We start from the raw sequence: 20,237 nt of genomic DNA, 5'->3' as shown, positions 1-20,237 counted from the left end.
ACAATAAAGCATACTGAAGATGGTAAAGAGGAATGTGACAAAAGTCACATGAATGACTGAAGTTTGAGAAACATCCCTCAGGGATGCTCAAGGCCCCCCTCCCCGACTCCACAATACTGTCTTTTTCCCAGGAAAACATTTCTTTCTGTTCTTACCTTCCCTTCAGCCCCATGTCCCCTGATCTGGGATTCTCTCTCTCTGCAGCTAAAGGTGGGGCTGCAAGGTGATGTCTGTACCTTTTGGAATGGCTTGCTTCTCCTCTACCCTGGGAGGGGCCTGGTTTTCAGTCTGACTTGGGTTCTTCTGCCCTAGTTCATTTTCCAGATCAGTTTCCAGTAACAAGGCCAATTCTCATAACAAACTAAGTATTGTTTTAAAGTTATTAAATGTCTGTGTTATGGTAAGGATGCAGATGACAACATTTAATTAAGACTTATAAATCAAACTTTTGATCATGTATTTATTTCGGTACAGTCCACCTTGGTGCAAAAAAAGATACTGTGGCAATTTACAAAAATAGATAAAGTACAATATAATAAAGAGATCAGGGTAAAGGCAAAAGCAAAAAGCTAGAATGAGGCCAGAGTCCAGTAGGAGACTCAGTACAATGACTGTTAAAAATAATCTCAAGTTTGACTTTAAGCTTCCCAGTAGCCAAAGCAAAAAAAAAAAACAACTGACTGGTTACAAAATTCTTAACAACAGTTAGTTTTGGGCTTTGGTGTAAAAACAGACCTGGTTCAACTCTTGACTATACTTCTTGTTAGATTCGTGACCCTGAGCAGGTTGCTTAACCTTTTTGAACTTGAGGTTCATTTCCTGTAATGGGGAAAGTAATGCCAACCATGGGGTTCCTGGGTGGATTAGTGATACTGTTAAGTAAAGGTGCCTTCTAGCTCTAGGAGGGTACTGCTTGGGCCCTCAGCTGCCCTGTGTCCTCACTAAACTGCAAGTCTTCAGCCATAAAAAGGAGTTGACATCTGTCCACTCTAACAGTCCCTACCCTGCCCAAATGTGAAGCCTGTGAGAAGCACAGCTGGATTCGAACCTAGGACTTCCCAACCCTTCCTTACCCAGGGCTCCCTGACAACCATCCTGGGCTGTGTCCTGTCACCAGAGTGGTTTCCAATGTTGTCAAGGAGGAAAAGATGCTTTAGAACAAACTGGCTTTCAGAAGCCCTCAAGTCATTCCCAGGAAACCCCATCCCACCCCCCGAGCCTTACTTTTAGGTCTGCCTCCCAAGGCAGAGGCCTCCTTTTCTCCCCAGACAGAGCAAATTAAATATTAAGGCCTAGAACTCTCTCATGAAGAATCAAAGGTAGCAGTCAAAGCCCCTTCCTGTATCATGTTGTTCAGAAAGACCAGAGACGGCTTCCTTTGCCTTCACAGCTGAGGTCGGCAGGAAAAGCTGGCTCTCTCCTTTAAGTACCTGCTGTCAAATGTAGTAAATCCCACAACAAAAGCTCTCCCCTGCCTCCCATCACTGATAGGACAAAATCCAATTGTCTTAGAATTTCCTTTCCTCTCCTTTATACTCGACTTCGTTCCAAATGTGATTGGAGGGAGTCGCTCTTTGGTTTGGCATTCAAGGCTCTTTATGAGTGGACCCCAACCTCCTTCTTGGGTCTCCTGCTGCTACTGCTGCTAAGTCGCTTCAGTTGTGTCTGACTCTGTGCGACCCCATAGACGGCAGCCCACCAGGCTCCACCGTCCCTGGGATTCTCCAGGCAAGAACACTGGAGTGGGTTGCCATTTCCTTCTCCATGCGTGAAAGTGAAAAGTGAAAGTGAAGTCACTGAGTCGTGTCCAACTCTCAGCGACCCCATGGACTGCAGCCCACCAGACTCCTCTGTCCATGGGATTTTCCAGGCAAGAGTACTGGAGTGGAGTGGGGTGCCATCACCTTCTCCTATGAAGATGCAATTCATGCCTTGGCTACACTGGTCTAAAAGAAACGAGCACTATTCTGGAGCTGCTGCGAGAGAAATATACAATTGACAGAAAACACGTACTAACCAGCCGTGAAAACCTGACTCTGCTACAGAGTAAACTGCTTGCTTGGGTAAGTCCCTTCACCTCAGTTTTCCCATCTGTAAAATGGGCACACACAGAGTATATACCTTCCACTGTTGTGAAGATGCACATGCCTTTCTTAGCCCACTGTTGATGTTCATGTTATATTACCTGATTTGGAAACCTGGCTTTCCACTTAACTGCCTCCACTTAACTTCTCTGGGCACCAGTCTGACTATCTGTAAAATGAGGAAAATAACTGTACCTACAATGTAACCCACATACAAGGACCTGAAAGCAGAAGGGGATCAGTGAATGTTTAGAGGCTGCAACCAGCATCCTGTCCCCGAGAAAACCATTCTGCTTGTCTTTTTTCAACATCAGTCCATTTTAACTTTCCCTTTTCTAAGACTAATGGGAAGAGAGGAGCCTGAACACTTCTCACATGGTTGGGCTGTGATATCACAAAGCACTGAGTCTTCTAAGACCCACACCCAGGACTTGCAGCCCCCAAAGAGTCTGTATGCTCAGCCCTTGGAGTTCCACTGGGTGGGGGCGCCTGGATGAGTCTGCTACTATGAGTCAGGCCTGGCTCGGCTGGGCGTCATCATTCCCCTTTATTTTGGGGGTGAGTTACAGCTTAAACAAAATAACGTCACCTGACAATGTCTGAAAGAAGTGTATTCTGCACAAAATGCATTTCCTTACACTCCAGGGTATGCAGCTGAATTTCCCAACGTGGCAGCTGGGTGTTCATATACACAGACACCTGGGAGCTGGCATGGGGACTGAATGAGAGCAGCAGGGTCCGGGGTTGTGTCGAGATCAGCTATAAATACCCTTCAAACGTGTGAGTATGGCTTGGGTGCCAGGGGGTCTACAGCCTAGCTGCCTCCAAGCCTGTAGGATAAAGGATTTGGACAAAGCCCTTCTGGAAGGAGGTCGGCTGTGTCCCGTTCCTGGAGTGGCCCTGTGCCCTTTCTCCTTTGTTGATGCAAGGAGTCAGGCTGAGAACTTCTTCCAGCTCTAAAAATGTTGTTCAAAGCAGATAGGGACAGACCTGAAGGTCTGATCCCCTGGGTTGCCTGGGACTGAGGCTCAGGGGAGCCCACCTGTGCATTTTCAGCCCCAAGTTGGACTCCGGGCACCCTGGCCTCAATATCTCTGAAGCCAGGAAAAGCCTGACCCACAGACCCCTTTCTCCTTCCCTCCCAGCTTTCACCCCCTGGCTCTTCCCTGCCACCAGAAGGTCCAAAACCTCCTCTGTGCTGGCTGCCCAGATCTCAGCCTCCCCGCCGTCTCCCAGGCCAGCTCACCTAAAGACCAGGTTAGGACTGCCAAGGAAAAGGAAACCTATTTCATCCTGGTACTGCCCAGCCTCAGGCTTAGGGTCTTGCTCATGGCAGACCTGGAGTATCCCTGAGTGCACATAGGTTGTGGGTTAAAAAGTCCAAAGAGAAAGGACAAGGTGGACCCCGGCCCAAAGGCTCTGGGAGGTAGTGGGGAGAGGTCCCACAGCCTGGGTATGTGGCTGGAGCCAGCACTCCTGGGTGGAGAGGGAGCCCCAGGGCCTGGCCCAGTTCCTCACTCTGGTAGAGTTGCGGTGGCAGGCAGCTGCCTGCAGCCTTCTCAGCTGCTGCCTCAGAAACAAATGACGGCACTGATGAAGAATAAGAGAAAATAAAAATGAGTACAGAGGGAGGGGGTCTTGGAAGGGGGGCTGGTATTTTTTTCTTGGGGTGTGGTTTCTGTTCAGTGGCTGGGTGACTGTGGAGGTTTGGAATGCGGTCAGACAGCGGGTGGGGATGGGGGGCTGGCCAAAGGCAAGGAACAAGGACATCAGCCAAAGGGCCCAAAGCCCCAGGGCCACCAGTAGCTCAGTCAGAACAGGGCTCTGGGATGGCATGCAGAGCTGGCCTCCACCCAACACTAGTGTGTTGGTCCCAAAGGTTTCGAGTAGCCCCTGGGTAGGGAGACAGACTTGAGAGCACAAGAAAAACCAGGAGAGAAGGGAGAGGGTTGGAGGTAGGGGAGAGCATGGTCAGGTCTTATCTGTAAAGTGGGCTAGCCTGAGCCAGACTGAGGCCTCAGTCTCCTCATCTGTTAAATGGGCTTAACTGCCTATACCTCCAAGGGGGTCAAGATTAAGCAGGTTAGTGCAGGTGAAGCTCTTGACAATATTCTGCAGGTGGAAGCGATTATTACTTCACTGGGTGCTAAAGAAGGCTGATCCTTGCTAAGCCACCTGCCTAGCACCTAGCCCTGGGCCTGGCCCCCAGTAAATATTTGCTGAGGGAGTCCCTTGCAGGAGTCGCTGTGGGGAGCCCCCATGCCCATGGCCAATCCTCTCCTGTGACCCCAGGTCCCCACTCAGATCACGAAGTGGAGGGTGTAGGTGAGCTGGTGGCCATTGTCCCAGGCGTAGAGCACCCGCTCCTTGGGGTTGTAGTCGATCTGGGTGGTGTAGGCGTGCTCATTGAGGAAGGGCAGCTGCAGGCGGGCATCAGTGCCCGTGTGCGTGTCGAAGGCGTAGGCCACGTGGCCCTCCCGCTGGTTGTACGTGTCCACGGCGTACAGGATGCCGCACACCAGGAAGCAGTTCCCGTAGGAGTTCCGCCGCAGCCGCGTCTTCCACGTGGTCTCGCGCTGCACTGACAGGTCGCCGGGGTCCAGGCGGCTCAGCACGATCACCTCGGACTGCGCCTCGTCGCGGTCATCCACGGCGGGGTAGATGACCCACAGGCCACTCTCGTCCACGGCGAAGTCGATGTCCGAGTGGCCGCGCCACTTCCAGGGCGTGGTGTCCTCATACACCACGTCCGGCAGCAGCGCCCAGGAGGCCACGAAGCGCTGCCGCAGGTCATACTTGATGATGTTCTTGGTGAAGGCGCGGTTGTAGTAGAAGGCGCCCTGGTACACCACGTGGCCCGTGCCGATCCAGTTGTAGGGCAGCTTGTACATGTTACTCCAGCGGCCTGCGTGCAGGGGGCGGATGGTCACACCAGAGCCTCGGGAAAACCCTCAGCTCATCCCAGGGACCAGCAAGCAATGGAAAAGCAGTGAGCTGTGGGCCTGGGGCTGGGCCAGTTATCTCCCCCGTCAAGACATTACCCCATGTGCCAGGGAGTAAATGGGGGCTCAGAGGATTCAAGGTTACCAGTTGTGGACCAGCATAGGCCAGGCTGATACCAGGGCATTTGTCCATGCCCTTCTTGCTGCCTAGACTGCCATTTCCCATCCTGTCTGCCTGGGGAATGCCTCAGCATCACATCCTCCAGGAATTCTTCCCTGGTCTGCAGGCTGGGCTCCCACAGCCCCAAGGCCTCCCTCTAGCACTATATCCAAGTTGTTTCTTGAAGCTTTTGCCACACACATCAGACTGTGCATTTCTGGAGGGCAGGTCAGGTCTAACTGACCCTTTCCCCCCATCATGTTCCAGATGTGATAACAAAATTTCTGCCCGTCCCTGTCCAGACCTGAAGCTCCTGTAAGGCCTGGGGCTCTGCTAACCTGTAAGACAGGGTGATAACCCCCCACCTCGTGGAGTTATGGAGATACCATGAGTTGATACACACAGGTGATTAGCACATAATAAGCACTCAGCAAGTGCTGCAAACAAGATGGACGTGGTCTTGCCCTCATGAGTGTCATTTACTGTCAAGGGTAACAGTACTCAATTTCCACTTAGGGGGTGCCCCCAGACTCCCCTTCTTGGGGTGGCTGACCATTCAGAGCTAGGCCAGGCTGGGGAAGCCTGGACCACAGAATATCACAAGGCAAACAAGGGCCGTGTCTCCAGGGGAACCCTCCCTAGGCTCCCCAGACCTGCCCCCTCCCCATCTCGGGGGTCCCCCACCTTGCTTGAAGTTTTCCAGGTTGCGGAATTCCACCAGGCTGTTTCCATAGTAGTAATTGGTGACATAGATCCTGTCATCCCTGGCAGCGGGGTCCTTCATCCAGGCCCCCTCATGGCGCCCATAGCTGTGGTGTCGCACAGGGGGGTCCACAGCTCGGAGGGTACCCTCACAGCTCGCCTCTCTGCCTGTGGGGAGCAAGGGGTGCAGCATTTGGTACACACAGGCCCTGAGCCAAAGCAACAGTCCTGGGAACATTATCTGAATCTTGCTTAAATCTCCTCTGAGGTTTTGTTTGTAGCCTTATTATTTTTTTTTTCTTTCTTCATAATCAAAGCAATGTCTCCTCATTGTAGAAAACAGAATATTCAGAAAAGGAAAAGGGAGAAAACAGAAATCATTCAAACTTCTGTTATTCAAAGAAATGTTTAAACATGTTGTATTTCCTTCCTTTTCTTATTCTCTCTGCAGCACAGCCGTGCAGAAATACTTAAACAGCACCATCATTCTTCTGAGTATACAGTTCTATGTATCCTGTTTTTTCCCTCCACTGAGCAATCTCTCACATCATTAAATGGCCTTTTAATGATGTGATGTCAAGGTTCCACCAGACCGCCAGACAGCTGTGCCACTGAATTAATTTAACCAGTCCCCTCAGTGTTGACTTCAAAATTATTTTCAGTTTTCTGACATTAGAAATAGACCACAAGCAAACCAGTTAAGCTGTAGCTGCTGTCCACATATCTGACGGATCCCTTAGGAAAAGATTCCTAGAGGTGGAATGCACATGGACCAAAGTAGGGAATGGTTTTAAGGCTTGTTATCACAGGCAGCCAAGATGCCCTCCAGAAGGATGGGCTCAATGACTTAATTAGGAAGATTTCTACCTAAGACATAAGCCGAAACTGCAAACATGGACATAAAAAACAGGGCCAGAGACTTGACAGAAGAAATCCGGAAGTAAAAAGAGTTGCTGGATTTGATGATGGGATTCTAGGTGATGTTTTAAGAAGAATTTGTTGAGAACACTATCTGTTTCCCTGTAAATGTGGTCAGGCTTTTCCTACAAAGATCAGATAGCCAACATTTTAGACTTTCCAGACCACATATTTCTGTTCCATATTTTTTTTTTTTTTGAACAACCCTTAACATATGTAAGAACTATTCTTAGCTCAAGGGCTGTACAAAAGCAGGTTGCAGGCTGTATTTGGCCTACGGGCAGTAGTTTGCTGACCCTTGTGAGGCTTACTCACCTTGACTGGGGACTTCTGGGCGTGGGGGTGGCTCGGTGGGCAGGGGACTGGTGGTGGGGGTGGGGGTGGGGGTGGGATCCAAGGCATGGGTGCCAGGGGCCAGATCCGCTCCCTCAGGGCCCTGGGGCGCAGCCTCCTCATGCTCTGCTGAGTTGGGCTCAGGGGGCCGGCCCTCCACCCTGGGCGGCAGCTGCTCCAGCCAGGAAGTGCCCTTGAGGGCATTGTCTGTGGAGAGAAGACCCCGTGTTCACATCTGAGCAGCACCCACCATTCCCCGGGATCCTCCCCAGGCCCACTGGGCTGCCAGCGCTGGGGCCATGGGGGAGAGAGGGGAGTGGCCCCTGAGGAGTGAAAAGCCTTGCAAAGTGGGAAGTGGGGAGGGCTTCCTGGTCAGCAGACTGGCTGTAAGCCCCTCAGGTGAGTGGTCTCAGTCAAGTCCCCTGCCTCAGTGGGCCTCAGCTTCCCCTTCTGTGAAATGAGAGTCGTGAAGTCTACCACATCAAGCTGTTGTATCGATTAGAGAAAAATGTGTATGAGACATTTGCACAGATCCTGGCAAATATGAGGTGCCAGACCTGAGACCCCTTTCCCTCCTAAATAAACACTTTGTACCAGTGTTTTCATTTCCTGGATCCAATCTCCGGAGGCAGAAAGCCCTGCTCCCATATTACAGACGTTGTCTTTGTCTGGACCCACCCTCTAGTCTCTCTCATCCGGGATTTGACATCGCAGGTAGGGCAGGCCAGGCGTGGCCAGCTTCCCATCCCCTCTGGACGCCAGATCTCTGTCCCCTTGTTCATCTCCTAACTCCCATCTCTCAGCTTGCTTGCCCTCCCTTTTTCCATCCCTGCTGGCATGGGCTGTGCTGACCGGAACTTCTTCAGCTCCATAGAATTGGTTGGGGCCCTCTCTGGTCATCCCTGACCTGCACTCCCCTGGGTTGGAATGGCTGGGGTCAGGGAAATGGTTGGAATGGGCAGGGAAAGCAGTAAGACTCCGTGGCAGAGCAGGGGATGAAAATTCTTTAGCTTCTGGGCTCCAGTCCCACTAACTTGCTGTAAAACCTGGAGGTGGTCACTTCACCTCTCTGAACTTGTTTCCTCTCCCGGATCAACTGCGACAGCACGTGTGCAAGGATTCAGAGCTGTGATACCAGAGACAAAGAACCTGTGCTATTGTTACTGTGGTGGTAGGGCCTCCAGAGATGTACCGAGGCTCATGTGACTTCTACCTGTCTTTTCCTGCCGGGCTTCCCCTTTGCACAGGGTGTAGCCAGGCCCCACTGGGGAGCAGCCCCTGGAGTCTCTAGGGAATGAAGGTACACCCTCTGGTTAGCGGGCCTCAGTGGGGCCCAACCTTGGCACCCAGCCAGGGCAGGGCTTGTTCCCACAGGCCTCACTGGCAGAGTCAGATGCCTGCAGCTGTTCATGGGCAGGGCCCTGGCCAGGGGTCAGCGGCTCTACATGGTGGCCAGGCTGAACTGGCAGGTCTCAGAGCTGACAGCTGGCACCAGGAGCTGGGAGAAGAGGCCCCCGAGATCTGAGAGACCAAGAATTGAGGGGCTCTTGGGAGACTGGTCCCTCACAGTTCCACTCCTGGCCCCCTTGGGCATGGGCTAGGCAGAAAGCCTCAGTGGAGGAGGTGATCAGCAGGACCCAGGAAGGGGAAGCAGGGTAGGGACACCTCTCAGGGACATCAGAGGAGAGCAGGCATCTGGGGACGAGCTCAGAGGGAGGATCAGAACCACACCAGTGGGGAAGGCCCAGAAATCTGGGAACTCTTGGAACTTTCGTCTCTTGTTTTTTGATTAATTATTTCGTTGCACTTCACCATGATCTGGTAGGGAGCTGTAAGAAAGAGACCAGAGTCTGTGGGCTCTTCTTTGGGAGGAAAAGAGTGGAACGTGCTGGAGAGGTCATTCTCTCCAATGCCAATCTGGGCATGGGAGGTGCCGCAGAGGCCCCGGGACACTTCCCAGAACCCTGGCCTGGCCCCTGCGTTCTCCCGCCCCACCAGAGGCAGCTGCTTAGTTATGCGTGTGCTTTCCCCCACTAGACTATGAGCTTCATGTTAGGTAGACTGTCTGGAAGATACAGCAAATCTTTCAAGGAAGGAGGAAAAGTCCAGTGAGACTGGAGATAGCTAGAGATCCTGCAGGGGTGCTTCGCGTTGATTTTATCATTTCATCCCCACCCAACAACCCCAGGAGGGGGATTATCCCATTGTGTGGATGAGCAAAGGGCACCAACAGGTAAACCACGGAGCTGAGGTCTGGGGCAGTTTACAGAAGAGATCCTGGGTCCCTGTAGGGCTCCTCCTCCCCAAGGTTCCCATCTTCCTCCAACTCACCAGCCATGGCCTCGGTCGTGTCCTTCCTGCCTGCCTTGTAGTAGGTGATACCTCGGATCACAGCCTGCTGCTGGGCCAGGGCCCGGGGCTTGGCTGTGGGCTGGGGGAATCTGCCTTTGCCCTCCTTCTTCAGCCTCTCCACCTTCAGCAGCTTCTCCTTAGGAGGTTTCAAGAGGCCCTTATCGACAAAGCTCTTCTGCACGCTGCCATATTTGTTGTTTTCTTTGCCTTTCCTTCCAGCTGTGTCCTGGGGAAGAAGGGGAGTCTCAGACTTGGAGGGTGGTAGAAGGGATGTTTCAGGGGGTCAGGGAGGCTCAGCATTTGGGGGCTGGTAGTGGTCAGGTGGCTCCAGGCCCTGTGTCCCAGGAGCTCCTGAATTCATAGCTCTCCTCCCATCACGGTGACATCCATGACCAGGGTGTGCCTCGGTTTCCCTACTCAGCTCTCTAGCTCCCTGGTAGGCTTGAAGCCCAGCCTAATAGGTTAGATCCTGTTCCACTTCCCAATTACTGTTCACTCTGCCTGGGGGGTAGACTGCAATGGTCAGCTCCCCGGGGAGGTCAGCTTCCCATCCGTCTCTCTCACTCATTGGTTTTTGTGTGTAAGCAGGGAGAGGTTCTCAGGCCCTCCTGACCAATCCATCTGTGAGCCTGGAATTTTCCCAGTTAGCGCCGAAAGTCCCGTATCCTGGGAAACCCTTCAGTCCTGGGCAGACTGGGATGGTTGGTCACCAGGGCACTGACCTTAGGGCATGCTGTTTCTAACATTTGAAGAACTGTGTTATTTTGGCTTCCTTTTAAACGCCTCTGATGCTGGCTTGGCACGCGAATACTGCGCCTGTGACATTACCCATTGTTAGGCAGGATCTCCAGCAGATACAGCAAGGACGGTATCTAGACTTTCTGTGCCACTGCCCCAACAGGACTCTTTCCAGCTCTGGAACTGGCACGGAATGAGCAGGAAGCCAGCTCTGGGCCGAGGCACCAGGGTTCCTCCCTGCTTTATCAGCATCCTTGTGGTCCTTGCTGCAGACACAGATGGTCCCATCATCAAAATGTCAGCACGGGAGGCTGAAGGGTGGAGGGGAAGAGCGTGGGCTTGGCCGTCACGCAGGCGCGGGTTCCATCAAGGCCACCTTCTCCGAGTGACCCTGCTCCATGTGTCCGCATCTGCCAAACCGGCAACGAGCATCCGTCCTTGCAGGTCGTTGCGGGCTTCACTGAGACAATGTCTGTGAAGAAGTCAGCTGCCTTCTTACCCCACTCACTAGAAAACAAGGCCCCTGTGGGAGCGGTGGGGGCTGTGTCCTGTACGTGGTGACTGGTCAAAGGAGCAAATGGAAGGAAAGTCTAGTCTGCGCTCCATCTGCCAAGGCACACATCCTGGTGTGTGCTGGTCACAGGAAGTAGACTTTGGATAATTTATCCACCCAAAGAGGACCCTTTTTTTTTTTTTTAAACTTGTTTTGGTTGCCCTGGGTCTTCATTGCTGTGCAAGGACTTAGCAGTTGCTGTCCTTGAGCTTAGTTGCAGTATATGGGATCTTAGTTCCCCAGCCAGGGATGGAACCTGAGACCACTGCATTGGGAGCTCAGAGTCTTATCCACTGGACCAGCAGGAGGTCCCTCCCCCTTCTAATTTATCTGACCAGTGGGAGAGTCTTTTCTGCAATCTGTCTGGCTAGAGGAGGGCGTTTTGCAAATTTGCCCAAAGGTGTGTTCTATGTCATGGATGGCTCTGCCTGGTGAAAAAAGCAGTGCCTTTGCTCGCTTTGGGAGCTGAGTTTGAAGATGGAAGGCTGGGTGTTTGCTGCAGGAGTTCTCCACCCCACAATCAATTGGTTGCATGAAGAAGTGGTATTAGTTGGCTCGGGTCCCAGAGGCATTGCCCACATACACCCCCTGCCCGCCCCCCGCCCCCGCCCCCCACAGCAGAACTGATGCAGCCAGGGGAGCAGATGAGGTTACAAGTGCTGCAGGCGACCTGGTTCCCCCGGGACCAGGCAGGGAGGGTCATCTCTGCAACCTTGTCCCCGCTAGATTGGAACCAGGAGTGAGAATACTGCCAAACGCCTGGCTCAGGAGCCCCGTGTCTGCTCCCAGCTCACCTGTGTTGACGGCTTACTGCGCAGCAGGCACCCCCTCGTCCGCCCCCACCCGGCCAGGGACTCTCCCACCAGGCCAACCCTCAGCCCCAACCCACAACCCCAACCCATGACCCAGCTGGCCCTCAGGGCCAAGGTCCTGGCAAGCTGTGCTCCCAGCCCACCCACCTCTGGTCCTGTCACCAGAGCCTGGTCTCACCTGAGCCTTGCTGCCGGTGCCAGGGGCCGGGGCAGCGGCGGGCGCCGTGGCCACGTCCTTCTGCAGCAGCTGGAGGCCCAGGCTGGAGAGCTCCTTCTTGATGCTCATCATGATGGCTGAGTGGTTCTCGTAGTGCCTCAGCTGCTCGCTGAAGTGGCGCATGCTCTCCCTCACTACCTCGTTCTCCCGGCTCAGGTTGGCCTTGATGCTCTGTGGGGGTGGGACTCGAGGTCTTTCCAGTCTCTGGGCTGTCTCCCACCCTGGGGCACACCCCAGCTTCTGCCATCAGGGTTTGCCAACCCAGTCTCCCAACCCAGGGCCCAGGGGAACGAGTGGGGCAGCACCCAAGAGCAGTGGTGAAATAAAGCATGTTGCCTGAGACCCTGTGGTTATCAATCTTAATTTAAAAACTGCATGAATGAACAAATAGAAAATATGTTCATAGTACTAAATTAAAGGATACAAATGGATAGAAAATCTCTGGCTCCCATCCACCTGTTTCTGGGTTAATCGTGATGGCCTTCTTTCTTTCTTCTTTTGTTTTTCTTGGCCATGCTGCATGGCTTGTGGGATCTGACTTCAGACACGGAACCCCCATCAGGCACCGCACCCTGGTGGGGATCGAAGCCCTTGGCAGTGAAAGCTCAGCGTCCTAACCACTGGACTGCGAGGGAATTCCTCTTCTTTCTCCCTCCCTCCTTTCTTCCCTTTCTTCCTTCGTTTCCACTTTGCTTTCTCCCTTGAGTCTGTTTTGGGAACTCTTGCACATCTCTGTATATAGTGCTCCTTACACCTTCTACTTCCTGGTGGCTCAGATGGTAAAATGTCTGCCTACAATGTGGGAGACCCGGGTTTAATCCCTGGGTCGGGAAGATCTCCTGGAGATGGAAATGGCAACCCACTCCAGTATTCTTGCCTGGAAAATCCCATGGACAGAGGATCCTGGTAGACTACAGTCCATGGGGTTGCAAAGAGTCGGACACGACTGAGCGACTTCACCTTCCACACCTTCTACTGACCACATGGTCGGCCACTGTCTGGATGGACCAATGTACTTAGCTAGTCCCTTATGGATCCACCTTTTAAGTTTTAAGTTGCTACCCATCTTTTGCTACTTTAAAATTACCTAGTAATACATAAATATCCCCTTTTCATAACATAAACATAAACTCACTGGGGTTTTGCTACGGCCTCTGATCTCTTCCTTGTCTCCAAGTCTCCAACTTTTCTCCTGGGTCTTGTCAGCTCCACCCACAGCACTAACCCCCATCTTTATCCCTACTCTGCTTCTCCTGCCCTGCCTCGTTGTCTCCCTCCTGCTGCGGACATTGCCTGGCTTTAGCAGCCCCTAGCTTCGCAGGCTTCCCTGGTTTTTCAAATGGTAAAAAATCTGCCTGCAATGCAGAAGACCCAGATTCCATCCCTGGCTTGGGAAGATCCCCTGGAGAAGGGAATGGCAAACCCACTCCAGTATTCTTGCCTTGAGAATTCCATGGACAGGGGAGCCTGGTGGGCTACACAAACAGTTGGACATGACTGAGCGACTAACACACACACACAGCCCCACTCCCACTGGATCACAGGGAAGACAGAAGGCAAACCATGTGAGGCAGCTTTCTCAACCTCAGCACTACTGACATTTGTGCGTTGTGGGACTGTCCTGCATTGTAGGATGTTTAGCAGCATTCCAACCACTGCCCGCTAGAACCAACAGCATCCGCCACCCACTTCCCCCAAATTATGGCAACCAGAAATGGCTCCAGATACACCAGCTGTCTCCTGGGGAGCAAAATCACGCAGGGCTCAGAACCACTGGCATAAGGGAAGAAAGCAGAGGGAAGCTGGGACTCCAAAGTGCTGCCTGACTCCTGTGATGTTTTTCCCTTAGGCAGAGGGAGCCAGCTCCTGAGGCTGTTCTCTCTGTCTCCTCCCAGTGCTTGCAAAAAACTTCTTTTGTTTTCCACAGCTATCACTTAGTGAACAGAAGCAAAGCAAAGATAATGCAAAACAGAAGATAATTTAAAAATCATTTCTTCGTGGCTGCGGAAATCATTGTCTGGCTCCTCCAGATTGCCTGGCTCACAGTTACGCGAAGTGAGTTAACATTTCCTAAGATTACAAGAGGAAAGGAAGGTCAAAGCAGAACTGCAGAACCAACAACAGGAAGACCTGGCACACACTATGTACAGGAAACCCTGGGCACAGGAGAAATTCAACAACTGTTATTATCTTTCTCCCGTGCTGGCACAAAAGAGATACTAATCAAATAATCTTCAAATAGTTAAGTGACCCTGGACTTTGGAGTTCGTAGGGGTTAATAGGGCCTTTTCAGGTGGCGGTAGTGGTAAAGAACCCGGGTTCATGCCTGGGTGGGGAAGATCCCCTGGAGAAGGAAATGGCAACCCACACCAGTATTCTTGCCTGGAGAGTCCCATGGACAGAGGAGCCGGCAGGCTATAGTCCATAGGGTTGCAAAGCTTTGGACATGACTGAAGTGACTTAGCACGCATGCACACAAGGGGTTAATCTCCCCTTGTGGGGCACAGGATGCCCAGGTGCCCCCTCCTGCTGGAAAGGAAGCCGGGAAAGGAAGCCCCTCACACCCCTGCTGGCAGCTGCATAGCCCCATGCTCTCAGCAGCCCAGCACGGACCGGATGCCGGAAACAGGCGGAGGCCAGGCTGTGCCAGCAGAGACGCAGACCTCAAGCCTGCACCTCCACGCTTGCTCAGCTCTGTCCCTGTCCTCAGGGGGCGGTGCCAGCCACCCACCCAGCCCTCTGGCACATTTGCACTGAGCAGGAGAAGACAATTAGCACCTCGGTCTCCACGGTAGGTGGGTCCTTGAACAGCCATGCTGCCTTGGCCCTGGCCCCAGGAGGCTTGGCCAGCCCTTCACAACACTAGCCCCAGACTTGTGCCCTGGTCTTGGTGAACTGAGGGTGGCCACAGGTTCCAGCCCCCTCCACACCCCTTTCACACAACCAGCAGGCACCTCAGTTTATCCACCCAGCCCTCCAGCTTCCTGTGGGCCGAGGCCCAGTCGGATTTCCTCCTCAAAGGTGGAGCCCTGTGGCCTGCATCTCCTTGTCCCAGCTCCCTCCTGGAATCCATCTTCTAACAGCCACCAGGGTCCAGACAGAACTGCCCAGGCAGCAGCCTGGCCACTGGCTTGAGCCCTGCCCTTACCTCTTCCAATGTGTTCATCTGGGAAGCCACCTTGTGGACGTAGGCGTGCACTTTCATGAGGTCCATGCTGTACAAGGTGCCCTCCAGGAGATCCACCATGGACTGCAGCTGCCGGGGAAGGGCGAGAGTTAGGGAAAAGGCATAGCATGCGGCAGGACAAGAAGTAACAGGTAGAACTGGACATGGAACAATGAACTGGTTCAAAATTGGGAAAAGTACGTCAAGGCTGTATTTTGTCACCCTGCTTATTTAACTTGTATGCAGAGTACATCATGAGAAATGCTGGGCTGGATGAAGCACAAGCTGAAATCAAGATTGCAGGGAGAAATATCAATAACCTCAGATATGTAGCTGATGACAGAAAGCAAAGAGGAACTATAGAGCCTCTTGATGAAGGTAAAAGAGGAGAGTGAAAAAACTGGCTTAAAACTCAACATTCAGAAAACTAAGATCATGGCATCTGGTCCCATCATGTCATGGCAAATAGATGGGGAAAAAATGGAAACAGTAACAGACTTTATTTTCTTGGGTTCCAAAATCACTGTGGATGGTGACTGCAGCCATAAAATTAAAAGATGCTTGCTCCTTGAAAGAAAAGCTATGACCAATCTAGACAACATATTAAAAAGCAGAGATCACTTTGCCGCAAAGGTCTGTATAGTCAAAGCTATGGTTTTCCCGGTAGTCATGTATGGATGTGAGAGTTGAACCATAAAGAAATCTGAGTGCCGAAGAACTGATGCTTTTGAATTGTGGTGCTGGAGAAGACTCTTGAGAGTTCCTTGGACTGCAAGGAGATCCAACCAGTCCATCCTAAAGGAAATCAACCCTGAATCTTCACTGGAAGGACTGATGCTGAGGCTGAAGCTCCAATACTTTGGCCACCTGATGCGAATAGCCGACTCATGGAAAAGACCCTGATGCTGCGAAAGATTGAAGGCCGGAGGAGAAGGGAATGACAGAGGATTAGATGTTTGGATGACATCACCGACTCAATGGACATGAGTTTGAGCAAATTCCAGGAGATAGTGAAGGACAGGGAAGCCTGGCATGCTGCAGTTTATGGGGTCACAAAGAGTTGGACACAACTAAGCATATTCCACATAAGGCAGGCACTGTGTTGGGGCCTGAATGAACCACTTCACTCAATCCATAACAACCCTGAGGACAGTGGAGAAGTGGACAGATAGCAGTGGATAGATAAAGGAGCTCTATCCACACCCCCTGGATCCCTGCTTCTGTTTCTTGTGCCCAACCCTGGCTTCCACGTGCCTACCTTTTAACAGCCTGTATCTGTGACTCTCTTCAAAGAGCCACTTTGGCCCTCAAAGTGTTTGGGAGTGTGTGTCCTCCTGGGGCAGTCTGCAGGCAAGGGCTGACTGGTGTGGACATCTAGAAGTCAGCATCCTAGCCCCGCAGGACAAGTGAGCTGCCACTCATACTCCAGCGTCCCCTGCAGCTGGGGCTGGCACATGGCCTGAAACCATGCCCCTACTGGGCTTCTTTCCTTCCCCCTCCCTCCCTAGCCCTCCTGCTGCTTCATCCGCTTCAGTATCAGTACCTCCTGGGAGCCCTTTCATAATAAGTCATCCGCACACAAGAGTCTGCTTCTGAGCACCCGACCTATGATAAGGTTTGGAGGTCTTTTATCTCGGTCGTGCAGATCTGGAAGCTGCGGCATAGAGAGGTGAAGCCAAGGCCCCCGGCTGTTAAATGGTGGAGCCAGAAGCAGAGGCCAGATTGGTATAAACCAAAACCTCTTTCCCATCATGCTTTACTGTGCCTGTCTGGGTTCAGATGGGGAAACTGAGGCCAAGAGATGGGGAGGGGCTTGCACAACCAGTCAGTAGCAGATGCCGCGTCTCCCTCGCCCAGTTCACGGCTCTCCCCTCAGCTGCCCAACTCCATCCCCTCTCTGTCACACCTCATCAGGACATGATCCTTCCCTCCAGATGGCCAGGATGCCAGTGAGACTGTCAGGGAAACCTTGGCACAAAGGGCCAGTTGGGAAATCAGCTTTCCCTTGCCTCTAGTGGGCAGTTCCTCCAGTCCACCCCCTGTATGCATTCTCAGGGCCTGAGCAGGCTGGCGCTCCTGTTTGGCCTTGGCCAGCTGTTTCCAACAGTTTTACTCCCACTCTCCCAGGGGTGTTCAAGCTGTTTTAAGCCAGACAGTTCTTCTCTGAGTAGACTCTGATCTCAAAAACAGAAAAACGGGGACTCTGGTGGAAGTAGGGAAAGGGCCTGAGCCTCCTCTGCTTCCCCACAACCTTGTTCAGCCTTGGAAGGGTTGCCTGGTACCCCCAGGGCTCTGTGGAGTTCAGTTTCAGAACTGTGCAGTTTCAGACCTGGACGCTCCTGGGTCTCAGCTTCTCTCTGGGAGGCAGGCAGCAGGGGTATGGTGCACAGCAGTACTGTCTGGACAGGGCTCAGCTCAGATGGGTGGATAGCAAGGGCTTCATGAATATCAGTGATGAGTACCATTCCAGGAGGCTAAATGGGACCTCCCAGCTTCACTTCTGTTGCCTTCAAGGCCACCAAAACTGGCTTCCCGAAGCACAGCTTTGACCATGGGTTTCTCCCCTGTCAGATGGCTCGCTGTGGCTCCCCACTGACCAGGTGGGGCTTCTAATCCCCTAAGCCTGGCACTCGAGGTTGCTTCGATCTGCCCCTGCCATCTTCTTTGGCCTCAGCAAATGCTCACTCTGGCCCAGGCATTAAGGACGGTGATGACAATACAGACACGAGCTTCCGTGATCCTTCATAGGCTGTCAAGGAGTGCAGAGTGACAGAGGTGTCCGGATCAGGAAACACAGACGGAAACACACACAGGTGCCCAGGTCATTAACGGCGGGGCACTGACCTTGTCTGGGAGTGGGTGTGGGTTGGTAAAGTCTGCCAGGAGGGAGTTTGAACTGAGCCCTGAAGGAGAAGCACAAAGTGAGCAATGATGGCCGGAGACAGACATTCCAGGCCAAGGGAACAGCTCGTGCAAAGAGCTGAAGGTGTGAAGACACGTGGCGTGTTTGAGCCGAGCTACTCAAAGTGTGGTCTGCAGACCAGCACCATTCCCAGTCCAAGCTGCTCATTACCAGTCTGTGATTAAATAATTATGCAAAGTGAGAGTAGACTTTCATAAAATTTCAGAGCCGTTCGACAGAGAAATTTTATATCTGTGGACTCTACTAATACAACACTGGACTTGTATTTAGTGTTTTTGTTTACATTCCGTTTCATTTTTCTAACAACTAATTTTATAGTATTTTACAAAATATTGACACCTGACAGATTTTTAAAGAACTGGTCTTTCACCACATAGAGTTTGAGAAGCACGATATGGAACTGACCGGTGGCTAGGAAGGCTGGGACAAAGGCGAGGAGGCACCCTGGGTCATACCCACTCTACTTACTCTCACCTAGCCTGTCTTCATTGCTGCTCTGCCTGAGGGACTGCTACACATCCCGCAATGCCCAGTTCTAATGTTACCTCCTCCTCAGGACTACCACGGTCCCTGGGATGGCACTTGGTCTGGCATTGACTACCTAGCCATTATTGGGATCAGGAGCTATGTCCCCACAGGACTGGGATTTCTCAAGGGTGGGGCCACGTCTAGTTCATGTCCAGAAGGAAAGGGAGTGAAGAGGTGAGAAACACTGCTCCTCCGTGCAGCCAACCTCCCCAAGAAAGGGGATCTGGAGTTCCATTCTTCCTCGGAGCTGTGCAACTAAGGTCAAGTAACAGCTGCAGTTCCTAGCTTGAGGGGAAGGGCTGGGGTAGAGACAAGGGGCAGGTACAGGTGGGTATGCTCTGTCGGCCTCCACAGGGGCTTCTCCTGACCTCTCCTCCTGGGGTGGTGGGGGCACCCACGGAGGAAGGCGGAGCCACACCAAACAGGAGCGGCCTCAGCCCTGTCCTGCACTGCTTCTGGCCATGGCTCCTCTTGGGGCTCTCTGGGTACCTCTCAGGCCCTCACTTCTGCTCCTAAGGTGTCGAGGAGGCAGAGTATCTTCTCTGGGCTCTTCCTACAATCCCACCTGTTGGGCTAATCCCACCACTGCCCCGCTCTAGTCCTCTAAGGCTGAATAAAAGTCCCACGGCTGCTGTGCACTAAAAGGCCTCAGGGATAGCTCCGGGCTAAGAGAACTGCCCAGTGGCCTCTCCACTGCGCAAGGGGACACAGCAGGGAATTCTTGGGTTCAACTCTTAGTGCTGCCGATTTCTTGCTCTGTGATCTTAGGCAAGCCACAGTTCCTCTCTGGGCCTCAGATTCCTCCCCCAAGTAAAGCTGGGAACATAAGTTCCCTCTCCAAAGGGTTGTAGCAAGGATTAAACCAGCTAGCCTTTAGAAAAAGGTTTTGTCTATCCTCATGTTCCGTATGCTTACAGCTGGGTTACTGAGAAGTGGATATGAGCAAAAGTTGGATTTGTCCCTGTGCCTGAAGACTGGCCTCTGGCTTCTGTCCCTGGAGTCTGCAGGGTGCTAGTGGATTTGGGGGACAGTGTGGTCCAGGAACTGCCAAGTTGTCAAGAAGTCACTTGGGGACTTCCCTGATGGTACACTGGATAAGAATTGCTTGTCCATGCAGGGGACACTGGTTCAATCCCTGGTCCAGGAAGATTCCACCTGCTGTAGAGCAACTAAGTCCATGTGCCGCAACTACTGAGCCTGTACTCTCTAGCCTGCAAGTTGCAACTACTGAAGCCTGAGCACCTAGAACCTGTGCTCTGCAAGAAGAGAAACCACCACAGTGAGAAGCCCACGCACCGCAACGAAGAGTAGCCCCCCGCTCACCGCAGCTAGAGAAAGCCCGCCCAGCAACAAAGACTCATCTCAGCCAGAAATAAACTAAAGGAAGAATTTCATTCCTTTAAAAAAAAAGAAGCCGCTTGGCCTAAAATTCACCCCCCACCCCCCTGCCCCCTGCAACTTTGAGAGTTTTGGTATCCATCCAGTTGTTACAAAAATAAAACTAAAGTTAAATTTAAAGAAAATATTTTGAGCCAAATGTTGGAGACGATTCTCCCCGGGGCCTCTTGCTTTTCTGTGTGTCTTGCCTGCAGAGGCGCTGACTGTTCTTGTTCCAGGCCACCTTGTTGTAGAGTGAACAGCCTTGGAGCAGCCAGAGAACGTTTCCCTCCAGAGCAGGGAAGGTGGGTTTGATGCTCCTCATAAGAGATTTGGATTCTCCAAGTAGGAGCTCTTCTCTTGGAAGACATCCCACTGAATGTGCATGTGTTATCCAGCCCCCACTGCATCACCCCATGGGAAGTGAGTGGG

At 52.4% G+C, this 20,237-nt stretch overlaps 1 protein-coding gene across 1 annotated transcript in view; it reads right to left on the bottom strand.

Moving 5' to 3' along the window:
• Window positions 1-449: 449 nt before the first annotated feature.
• Window positions 450-20,237, bottom strand: part of OLFML2A (olfactomedin like 2A) — a 28,611-nt gene continuing 8,823 nt past the window's right edge. Inside the window, exons 3-8 of the mRNA XM_052648648.1 lie at window positions 14,960-15,067; window positions 11,773-11,982; window positions 9,471-9,717; window positions 7,122-7,346; window positions 5,871-6,056; window positions 450-4,989 (exon numbers count right to left, since the gene is read on the bottom strand). Coding sequence (XP_052504608.1) covers window positions 4,385-4,989; window positions 5,871-6,056; window positions 7,122-7,346; window positions 9,471-9,717; window positions 11,773-11,982; window positions 14,960-15,067 — 1,581 coding nt within the window. The 3' untranslated portion in view covers window positions 450-4,384. The remainder of the gene's footprint in view (window positions 4,990-5,870; window positions 6,057-7,121; window positions 7,347-9,470; window positions 9,718-11,772; window positions 11,983-14,959; window positions 15,068-20,237) is intronic.

The sequence above is a fragment of the Budorcas taxicolor genome, chromosome 11 (assembly GCF_023091745.1).
Source record: "Budorcas taxicolor isolate Tak-1 chromosome 11, Takin1.1, whole genome shotgun sequence".
In the NCBI taxonomy this organism is placed as follows: domain Eukaryota; kingdom Metazoa; phylum Chordata; class Mammalia; order Artiodactyla; family Bovidae; genus Budorcas; species Budorcas taxicolor.
This window is presented reverse-complemented; position numbering and strand designations above follow the sequence as displayed.